The 12,145-nt window shown below is 34.8% G+C and overlaps 1 protein-coding gene across 8 annotated transcripts in view; it reads right to left on the bottom strand.

The window, feature by feature from the left end:
* Nucleotides 1-12,145, bottom strand: part of N4BP2L2 (NEDD4 binding protein 2 like 2) — an 80,948-nt gene that overhangs the window by 22,303 nt on the left and 46,500 nt on the right. Inside the window, exon 7 of one of the 8 annotated variants that reach the window (XR_007952041.1) lies at nt 9,791-9,919. The exons of 6 other annotated variants lie outside the window; for them this stretch is intronic. Coding sequence is in view for 1 of the 2 variants with exons in the window: in XM_051986485.1 (XP_051842445.1) it covers nt 9,880-9,919 (40 nt within the window). In the remaining variant the exon portion in view is untranslated. Of the gene's footprint in view, nt 1-9,785; nt 9,920-12,145 lie in introns of those variants that run through there. One more of the 8 variants, XM_051986485.1, reaches the window with a different exon arrangement.

The raw sequence follows: 12,145 nt of genomic DNA, 5'->3' as shown, positions 1-12,145 counted from the left end.
CTAGAGTCCTTGGACTTTTAAAAAGTTGCTTTTGTTAATTGCATTTTAATATAGCTTTCTTTGTAATCCTATGTTAAAATGTTATTAGAGAATTTGGCTTTTGAAGTTTTAACCCCTATAGCAAAGACATGTTTAAAACCTGGACAAAACTTGTTGTAGCTTTCTAAATATAAGGAACTCTGTAGAATTCAAGCCCAATGAAACAGGCAACTTGGAGTTAATATACCAATCACCTATGATCAACTAGCAGGTTTAGGTTTTTATGCAGACACCTTAGCACAAATTAATTACCTTATGGCAGAATATGACCAAATTGCTGCTGCTGCTATCAAAGCATGGGGCACCCTCCCAGGAAGGCAAGATAGAGGGGAAACCTTCAGGAAAATAGAGCAAGGCCCAAATGACCCCTTTGCTGATTTTGTGGGACATCTGCAGACAGTTGTCACAAGAACTATTGATGAAAATATAGCAACAGAAATTATGATAAGATAATAGCTAAAGAAAATGCTAAAAAGAAGAATTATACTAGGACTACACAAGGATATTCCTTTAGAGGAGATCATAAGATGCTGTGCCACAGTGGACACAAATATCTTTTACTCAGGCTATAATGCAGACTTCCCAAGATCCGAACGTGGGAAGACAGGGATCCTTTAGCAAGGGACTTCTAGAGAGACTCGTCAATGCTTTCAATGTGGTTAAGTAGGCATCTGAAAGCTCAATGTTGGCATAGAGAAAGAGTGAGAAAACAGGGTTGGACAACAAGACCCAATATCCCATCTCCAAAATGCAACAGAGGCTTCCACTGGGCCTCAGAATGTAGATTGACTCAGGGAAATGGGAAATGAGGTCCAGGTCCAGGGCTCCAGGCAAAAAACAGGTGGGGCATGATGGCAGCCAACCTCACACCCAGAGAATCTTTAGAAGTTCAATACTCAGATATGATCAATCAGCCGAGTAGCAACCTGATGGGAGAAAGGGATTACAATTGGGGAGAATAGAGTTGTATGCAACTAGGACTACTGAGATACTCCCTGGAGAGGTGAAATCAGTCCCTACCCGGCCTATGGATCCTTTGCCACCAGGCACAGTAGGCTTGACCATTTTACCTCCTGAGAGTATTTACAAAAGTGTCCATCCATATACTGATGTGGGAAACGGGATTGTGTAGTTAATATCCCAGCCACTAATACAGGTAGACAATGTGTGACATTACTCAGGAGAAGTAGTAGCATCAAGTTTACTGATACAGACTCCTAATAAGCAATCTGGTGATAGTTGCCCAGATTCTGACTCCAAGCAACAGAATCCAGGAATATTCTAGCCTGCAGCTGTTACAGCTGACCGACCTATGCTCACTATCTTTGCAAATAGCATACTATTAGAAGGATTGGTAGACACATACAGTCATTAGAGGTGCCAACTGGCCCAGTCAGTGGCCAAAGATTAAGGCAGACGCCTACATATCTGGCATAGGAGGATCAATAACTGAAGTTAGTGCTAACAGGAGCTTTTACTCTTTTTGTAGTTGAAAAAATTCTCATCAATCTATGGGGAAGAGACATCTTACAACACTTAAGATTACAATTGAGTACTTTGGCTTTTTAGGCAGGGCTGCTACTGAAGGCCTGCCTGTACTCTTACTTGTTCCCCTTCAATGGAAAACTGGTATCTTTAGATAATCGCCAAGTGATGTGTAGAGATCTAGAAAGTGGTGAATGGACCAGACAGGTTAAGTGCTTGGGGGACAGATGGAGAAGGAATCAAATGGCTACCAACAAGCCATATTCACCTTGTCCATCAGAGAGAGATGGAGAAGACCCTTGAAATGAAGGAAAAGAACTAAGAAACATCAGATGGTTCCATCTCTGACTACATGTGCCAATGAACAATAAAAATTGTCAATGAGACTGCTGCTGGACTTCAAAATCTGCAGGAATCATTGGATTCCCTGACACACGAAGTAATGGACAATAGATTGGTTTTGAACTAGTTCTAGGACATATGGACATGTATAATTCCTCATGTTGATTCATATTGTTTGTTACATCACTCCTAGCCTGTGTTATATTACTATGCGCTTGTGTAATGCCTCCCATACTGATGGATTTATGTATACCTGTTTCAAGTAAAACCCCTTCAGTCCAGAGGAAAGCTGATAACAATATCTGGTTTGATGTTTTCACCTCCCTCCTTGAGAAGTCAGGGAGAGCATGATCACCTCCTTTTTTGGTGTTTTCACCTCTCTTACTGAAAAGTTAGAGAGGGTGTGACCCATCTGTGTTCTAAAACAAATGAAGTGGGAGATGTAGGGAGCCAGAACTCTGGAGAAGTATACTTGAAACAAGGTGTTAACTCAATGGAATTGATGAGATGATTGTTCTCTAGTTCACTTATATATTTAGTACTTAGAATGGTGATATAATGGTTCTTTAAGTTCACACATAATCTGTATGCTGTAATGATATAATTACAATAAAGTATATAAGGGTTAACAAGGACTGGAAGACAGATATTTTATCACTGACTATCCTTGTGGTAGCTCTCCTGCCTCCTGCACTATGGGGGAGACTGGCAGACTGCTGAAAGAAACTGGGGACAGTCAGTCAAACTGTGAGTCAGACTGCTGGAAAAGACTGTGGAGCAGACTGGTTCATACTGGAAGAGTGAAGGAGACAATAAAGACTTTGGACTTTATTCCTGACTATACTCATGGTGATTATTCTGCTGAAACCAAGGCTGGTCCCAAGGCCCTCCAGAAAGCTAGCCTGAACATTACAGAAGTAGAACTAAGAAAGCAATATACACAATGACTACACCAATGGAAATGGGAATAACAATAAGAACAAAACAAATGAAAGTAGATATTGCAAAATTATAATGATCAAACTTAGCCCCACGAAGAGAAATGAGATTATATCTTTATAAGCTTCTTTGCAGAAGGATTTTGAAATACTGTACATAATTTCAGACTTTTTTGATTTATTGTTTAGTGATGCTTCTTTTTTTATTCTTTGTTATAAGATATTCTTTTCAGAAGTAGGGGGAGAAGACATACATTGGGAAATGTAGGTGATGTAAAAATAATATTGCTTTAAAAAATAAGCCATCAGTAACCTTGAAGGCAGCTGACACAACCTTTGGAGAATAGTTGTCTATGATCTTTATGTGATTATTTGATTAGTTCAAGATTTCATAGGTATCCAGGGACTTTTCTCTCTGTGTACAAAAAGCAATCCATTGGTATCTTTATACTTTATGCAATTCTTCTTAACATATTCTATGAGTCATTTGTAAAGGCATTCCATGGCCTAAAGGCCTCCCTATTTTTCTCCTATTTTTGTATACCAGTGAAGTACTTAGACCACCTATTATTCCTTACTTTTGCTACATGACCAGCTTACTTCCTTTTCTAGGAATATAAATGAAGGATAAAATCTTTTATATTTCTGCTTGCCAACATAATCCTCACTGATAGTAAAATATAGCATGCTCACACCAATCATGTATTTTTCTATTCCCTTTGGTTTACTTGCCATTATGACTTATCGTATTCTTTGACTTAGCACTTTATTTTAGTACCAAAAGAATACTCCTAGTAAAAATAAGGACTTTTAGATCAGCAAACAGCATAAGATTACTAAAAGGACTGTGAAAATTTCTAAATATAATGCAATCATTTTTTCCTTTCTGTTTCATTTTGTATCCAACTCATTACCCATGTGAAATAGCAGTCTAAGATAAAAATTGATGAAATCATGCAATGAATTTCAATGGACAAATAATATATGTTACAATTTAAGAAACAGACATTTTAAAATATCTTTATTGGTAACCTTTCCCACTCCAAGCATTGATAATTTACAATAAATACTCTCCCCTCCACTTAAACATTCTCTTTTAACAAAGAAAAGTTAAATAAAATTGAAAAATTGATATCTGACAGAGTACACAACATTCTGCAACCAGTCATCCACCTATATAATTAATCTACAGGCATTTATTATATGTCTACTCTGTGTGTATCAGTCTTGGTGCTGGATACAAGAGTTACAAATACAAAGAATGAAACCATTTCTATTTTTAAGGGATTTGCATTTATTAAGAGGAGGGAAGGGTATTTCATTACTGTAGAATTCATTTACTGTAGAAAAGACCACTCATAGCAATGAATCTGAATTCAGATGCCATTATTTTTAATTTGATTATTGTAGTCATTGTATAGATTGTTCTCTTGGTCCTACTCTTTTCATTATGTATTATTTCATATTGTCTTGCCATGTTTACCTAGATTTCTCATAGTTGACATTTCTAATGATAGAAAATTGTATTCATATGACACATTTTGTTATTTTCCAGTAGATGGATGCCTCATTATTTCCAGGATCTTGGTGCTTACAAATAATCCTACTATGGATATTTTGTTACATTTAAGAGCAATATACTTTTGTGGACAGGACATTGGCTTGGAATCAAGAAAATTTGGGTTCAAAACTAATACTTACTAGCTGCATGACCCTGTAGAAACAAACTCTCATCCTCAGTTATAAATGTCCTACACTGATTCTCCAGAGTTCATAATAGAAGCAACAAAATCTTTCACTTTTCTTACTTCCTACATCCTAATTGAGAAACTGTAGTATTCATTTATTTACTCAACAGATATTTCTTGGGTACCCAATATGTACAAGGAACTGTGTAAAATGCTATAATAAACAATGTCCTTTATTGTTGTTCAGGTGTTTCATTTATGTCCAGCTTTTTGCAACCTCATTTGGGATTTTCTTGGTAAAGATACTGGAGTGGTTTGCCATTTCCTTCTGCAATTCATTTTAAAGATGAGGAAACTGAGGTAAACAAGCTAAGTAGCTTGCCTAGGACCTCACAGCTGGTGAGTCCAGATTTTAATTAAGGAAAATGACTTCTAATTCCAAGGTCAATTCTCCATCTACTGTGCTCCCTACTGACCCTAACAATGTCCAAGACAAGTACTAATTATAGATACTGATTCCAGGAACTAAAGGAATGGATTCTAAATCTGTGAGCTTGCAATCCTCTATTTGTTTTTTCTTCATGGATAACTAGATCAATCTCTTTTGAATAATTATGGCTCTGAGAAAGATACAGAAACTTCTGGGGCTCAATGCAATCAGCACCATGTCATCCATAAATTCAACACCAGAGGAATCTCACCATCAATAGGGAAGCAACCTTCTTTTGAATTCTGCATAGATTCTCCACATCGCTGGCAAACCTATTTGACAAGCATATGTATCCCTGTCACATTTTCTTTGGCATTGCTCAGTGGACCTTATGCAAAGTTATCTCCATGGTTCTCCGTGATATGTCACTGAAATTTAAAGGACCTGAACATAATGGTAGAGATAAATTTCACATGAAAAAAGAAATTTGAAGATGTGAAAAGAGTTTTCACATGTGAAAAAAATTCACATGAGAGACTGCCCAAGAGTCACACAGATAGTAACATTGTGCCACTTAGCTGCCTCTATTTGTAGGAAATTGTCAGCAAAATCCTGTTTCCTTCTCATCTATTTTTTTTTTTAAATCAAGGATGACTTCAATAGGTTTCCTAGATGATGTTCATAAAGATTTTAGAGATAAGAAAAACAGGTGAGTGGCTGCTATCTTTCTAGATATCTCTTTTTTCCTTTTGTTTTTGGTGGTGGTGGTAAAAAAAAAAAAATCCCCTTTGAACATTTCCATTCTTTTGCATTCTTCTCTTACAGACTCAAAAATCAATTCCTGGAAATCTTTAAAAATGTGTCACATTCAGCATACATTACTTCTCCATCTATTTGACCAAGTTCAGATGGTCTTCTTAATTTTATGTTCTTTAATGCTCTTGGTATGTCTTCACCTAATATGTTCAATATTTTTTTCAAATGGTGTTTGGGGTTTCTAGGTATTCTATAAGAAAGTCATTGCATATACTCATAGCATAAAGACATAATCTAATGCCTCAAACCTCTTAAACTGTGGTTTGCAACTCCATATGGGGTCTCATAACTGAATGTGGAGATTATGAAATTATGATTTATTATCAGTAAATGTTTGCTTTGTACACCTATCTTACATGCCTATATATCTGGGGTCATGTAAAATTTTCTCAGGCAAAAAAGGGTTATAAGTGGAAAAAGTTTTATGTATCAACAAAAATAAATAATGGATTATGTCAGCCTGCAGTCCTATTGCACAACTTGTGTTACGTAATAAGACTTATTTGAGTCTTTAGTTCCCAGAATCAGTTACATTACTTTTCTGGTGCATTATTTACTCTAGCTCCTAAACAGTGCCCTATACATATTAGGTACTTAATGAATAAGTGAATTCCATGATTCCCTGGTTAGGATATAGGAAGTTAGATGTATACTTATATTGTATTTAATTTATACTTTAACATATTTAACATGTATTGGTCAACCTGATATTGGGGGAAGGGAACGGGGGGAAGGAGAGGAAAAAGTGGAACAAAAGGTTTGGCAATTGTCAATGCTGTAAAATTACCCATGCATATAACTTGTAAATTAAAAGCTATTAAAAAAAAAAGATATAGGAAGTTAGGAGAGATTTATTAACTTGATTCTAAACTCTAGGGAATCAACACATAACAGTTCATTTATAAAATCAATAATTTAAGTTATATTCCTTCAGTTTTCCTTATCTGTGCCTTTTATTCTTAAAAACCTTAAATTTCTATTACAAAATCTTCAATTTCTAGGAATAAAGATTTTGGTTATTAAAATAACTGAAGAATATCTTGAGAGTTTTTAACTTATAAAAACATGGCAATTAAATTGACACTAATTTTAAGAACAGTGAAGGAGCACAAGATTCCTTCTATTACAATGAATATAAAATGAAAAAAAATTAAATGATTTTCTTGTCAGTCACTACTTTGTCTTATAAAATGTAGCTCACCATCAAACTACTGAGAGAGCCAGCCTACTTCCACAACAGATACCCAGATACGGGTTATACTATTGGCACTTTTGTTTTTAAAAAGACACCATATCCTGAGTTTAAAATACTAAAATAACTCAACCATTACATTCCCAGGCCTTCCAGGATCTAATGAACGTATATTAGTTACCAAAAGCAAAAAATACATATTTAATGAATTTGCCCTAGTCTTTCACTATAGTTTTGAATCGTTCATTCATTGCCCAGTGAACTATTGACCAATTGTACCAAAAATAAACTTCGATAACATTTTGTTCTTGGGAAAATACCTTTTGCTTTAACAAACAAACAATTGTTATATGAATTGGTATGGTCCCCTGCTGGATAACAGTTTTGTAATTAAAAAAAAATTGTCATCAATCCAAGTATACAGCTTACACAAACATACTGGGAATATTTCTATTTTATAGAGTAATTATGGAGGAATGGGATAAGATGAGAATGAATAGATGGGTTGCAGTGTCTAACAGTAACACACTGATGTGATAATTTGCAGAAATATGAGTAAAGCTAATGCTTGAAATAAAATAGATTTAATTAGAGAAGGAATGAGAAAGTAAAAGGAGACTTGGAGAGAATCTGAAGGGGCTTCTAACATTTTTAAAGTTTTTAGAGTTTGATGGAATTAATTTTTTTTGATGGAATTCATTTTACACATGTAATTTCACAAATGTTTTTCCTTGTCCTTGATACAAGTATTTTTAGGATTATATTTATGCCTACCACTCATAATTAAGGCCATTTCAGGGATCACAAATTGAGTGGTGAGAATTATGTTTTAGGGAAACTCAAATAAACTGTCAAGAAGCACCCTTAATGCATCCTTTGTCATTTTTTAAGCCAAGCAAAATGAAGGAAAACAATAAAGATAAAATTTGAGCTAAAAGTTTTAGCTACTATAAAAAAGAAAGGTCATTCTTGAGAAAACTCAGCAACAGCTGGAAATGATGACCAAATAGAAAAGAAATTAAAGAATAAAAATAAAGATGAAAATGAGATTGAGTGAACTGAAGCTGATTAAGCAGTAATAATCAGTGAAAAAAGAAAAGTTTCAAGGAATGCTGTATTTACACAATCATTTTAAGGGACACGGTAGTAGGAAAATATTAAATCAGACAATTCCATGTATGGAATGCAAGTAGCACTGTCGAGTTGGGTGAGCTTAATTGCTATTGGGAGGGACCTCCAAGAAGGTAGGTAGGAGAATTTAAAAGTACTGTAAAACTAGTCAATTATGCATATGGAAAGTACTTTAGAAAGGTGAATATTGGTAACTCAGAATAACTGTGCTATATAAACTGCTGGTGAGTATTTTTAATAATGAGGATTTATATGTAAGTAGATGTAGAAATCATAAATTGTGTTTATTACAACCACCTGCTGAAAGATTTATAAAGTAGATATCTGTGTAGATGATAACCCGTTGATGTCTTTTTATCTTATAACTAGTCCATGCCTCCCATCAATTCACTATAGAGGATCTATTCAATCTTTCTCTAGGTCTTTTTATGAACCACAGTTTATAAAAAACAGGAAAGCAAAATGTGAATTTTTTAAAAACAAATATTACTATGACATAAAAAAAGGAGGGGAGAATTATGTTTTAGGGAAACTCAAATAAACTGTCAAGAAGTACCCTTAATGCATCCTTTGTCATTTTTTAAGCCAAGCAAAATGAAGGAAAACAATAAAGATAAAATTTGAGCTAAAAGTTTTAGCTACTATAAAAACTCTAAATTAGGTTAAACATAGTCAGTTCATTTGGGAACATAAGCATGTTTTTAGGTGACTTACAAAGACATTCCAACCTGTAAATCCAGTCCAGTCATTGCATACAATTTCTTCCATCTGAAAAGTCCTCTACAACACCTGATGATCTCATAGCCTCCTTGCCAGTCATTAGAAGAACTAATTTCATTTCTAGAAATGGTGCACTGAGATGATTTTTCTGCATCATAAATTCTCTATTTCAGATTATAATACTATTTGAAATGAATTATTACCTTCAATAATAATGAGTTCAACATACCAAAGTGATTAGTATAACAGTAGACACACACCAGACCTGCCCACCTTTTCATTCCTTCCTTCTTAAACGTATATTATTATTAAATTCTTAAATGTAATTATCATACTCATTATGCCTATCTTTATAAAAGAAATATAGAAAGTAGACCTTGCTAAAAACTTTATCAAAACTAGCATTTTCTTGACATTTTGATTTCTTGAAATGAATATTTAAGCTATATCTTCTCAACAGTTTGTCAGCAAATCCAGCTAAGTCCCAATTATTTCAACTGACTAGGTCAAATATAAAAAGCTTTTTATTTTATCTTAACAGCAGCCTTGCCATCTGTATAGAATAAAAACTGATGAAATATGGATTCAATGTTCTAAAGTGTTAACTCAATCTATGACAATGACATCTTTCCTATGCTATTGATATACTACTTAGCTGCCAAAACTCAACTCATTTTCTGTTCCTTTATTATGTGACTTATATCATTTTCGCTGTCAAGAAATAGATGAATACATTTTGCAATGTACAGTCAATATCATGACAAACAGCTAAACATAAATAATTCTGTCATGCATTCCTAAGAATTCATATTAAAAATAAAAGTTTCTCACACCTATTAAAACTATAAAGACAAAATAAACTAGAGAATTAATCTGCCTCTATATAAATTGCAGATCTAGCATAGGTTGGGGTCAAAAACTGTTTTACTAGTAACAAAAACAGATATGGAATGCACATTTGAAATCTGCAAAAAGTTAAGTCTTTTTGGTTCATCACAGAATGACTTACAGTTTCTTTAATTCGCTGTCCTGCTAAGGAAAGAAAGGCCCTTTTTTTCTCTTGGTTCCATTGACCTGCCTTCTTACCACCATTGCCTTTTACTCTGAGCAGATACTCAGACCTCTTTTGGGGGAGACCCTAGAGAGGACAGAGGGGAGAGTTTTCAGAAATTGAATACAGACAAATCTGTGGATACAGTAGGCCATATACTGCTCTTATGTACTCTGAAACAATCTTCTTACTCAGTGGCTCATCATTTATCATGACCCTAAAAAGGGACTTCTCATATTTAAATACCTCTGCTAACCCTATTCCTTTTACATTAAATAGAACTTGGATATAAATAATCTGTAACAAGTCTACTTGATATAAAATTGAAAGTAGTTGCAGAACACATTAAGTGAATGGTGTAATGTAAGGAGTACAGTGCAGTGGCTAGCGTGTTATGACTTAGAATCAATCGGAAGACCTGAGTTTGAATCCTATCTTAGACATTTATAGCAATATGACCTGGGCAAGTCACCTAAACTCTCCCTGTTTCAAATTCCTAATTGGTAAAATAGAGATATTTGTAGTACAAATTTCACTCAAAGGGGCTGTTGAGAGGTTCAGGTGAGATGTATACGAACTATTTTACAAATCTTAAAACACTATACAAAAGTTCATTATTATTATTACTATTATTATAACTGACAATAGCTATAATATTTAAGTTCTATAGCTAATCTTAAATTCCAGGGTACTTCTACCATTGTGAAGTATATACGAAAAACTATGAGAAATGTTATTTCCTATAAAAAGAATCTCTTCCCAAATGGAGAACATCCAATATACTATGGATTTCACTGATGTGTAAAACAGAAATAATACTTTTCTCAGGGGGAAAAAATGTCTCAAGCAGGCCAGAACTATGCTTATACCTCAGCAGGTAGAAAATTGACTGCTAAGCTTAAGTAAATTTGTTTCCTTATAATATGGAAAAATTTATTAATGAAGGTATTTTACATAACAATCAGAAAGTTTTTAAAAATGGTCAGTAACTATAAAACCCCTTTATGCCACTATTATTCAAAGGGATTGTGAGCTAGAGAGTGTATCTTGGTGAGTAGAGATTTGGTCCTGCCAAAATTTGTTGCTGAGTGATGAAATGTAATCTGGAGGCTGTCTAGAATTCTTCACTTGATGGAGATTACTCAGAATTCTCTTAAGTAGAGGGAGGGAGATTAAGACCAGAGCCAGATAGTGGAATTACCCTGAAGAATTATGGTTCTTAGGCAGGCTAGATCTGATTTGCCAGAGAAAGCAATATGCTTGAGGTGATTTCCAGCTGAGTAATGTATTCAATAGAAGGAAACCAAAAAGAGAGAAACAATATACTGAAAATATTTCCAAAAGGTAATAAGTCACAGGGTGGAGGCAAGATATTTAATGGCATTTGAGAGTCATGGAAAACAGAACAAAGTGAATTAAGCTGAGTAATTCAAACTGTCCTGAAGGCAGTCATTTGCTGCGGCAGAAAACAGGATTCCCTATACCACAGACTGCTTTTGACCTTCAGAAAATTGGGGAAACCTAAGAGGGTATGAAAGGGCAGTGGGTGAAACTTGGAACTAGATATAACAGCAATAAATGAAATGTGGGATGGATTCAGATTGAGTAAAGGATCTTGGATCTGAAGGCTACAAGACCAACTACTTGCATGATGGCCAAAGAACTAATCTTCCAATTTTCTGGAAAGCAGGTAAAGCAGAATTTCTTGGTAGACAGCTAACCTGTCCTTCTATCTGGAAGTGTTCCTTCAAGGCACAATGGTGACAGCAATTATTTATAAACCATCTTGAGAGTTTCTGAAGTCATCTGCTGTTTAGATTGATGATTTCAATTTCTCCTAGGTAACCATCTTCAAATTAAGATCAGGGTCCACATAATGGGAACTGGGGAAAACAACAACAATAATGAAGGTTTGCAAAGAAAGATGAAAAAATGAAAACTTCAAAGTGAGGATTATGGTGGTCCAATCATCATGGGAAGAGGTGTAAGTTAGGTATTAATCTAAGAAGCAATTGGTGTTCTCCATTCACCCAAAGGAAGCAGACAGGTTGATCTTAACTTGGGAGTAATCAGTCTTCAATTATAGATGAGGGTGGAAGAGCAGCTTGAGAAGAAGTAACATGAATCCTGGAAACACACTCACAGAACTTCAGAAGCTGTGAGGGAAAAGACAAAAGAGGAAGTGGGCCACTTCTGTTTATACTATGCCTTACCAAGATAGAAACCTGATTCTAAAAGGTAGGCAGGTCAGTGGTAAAATCCAGAAACATAGAAGATGCAAGACAAGTAGAGTAGTAGTAGAAGTGCTGAGTG

The sequence above is a fragment of the Antechinus flavipes genome, chromosome 3, assembly GCF_016432865.1.
Source record: "Antechinus flavipes isolate AdamAnt ecotype Samford, QLD, Australia chromosome 3, AdamAnt_v2, whole genome shotgun sequence".
NCBI lineage: Eukaryota > Metazoa > Chordata > Mammalia > Dasyuromorphia > Dasyuridae > Antechinus > Antechinus flavipes.
Note: the sequence above shows the minus strand (reverse complement) of the source record. Positions and strands in the feature narration are given on the sequence as shown.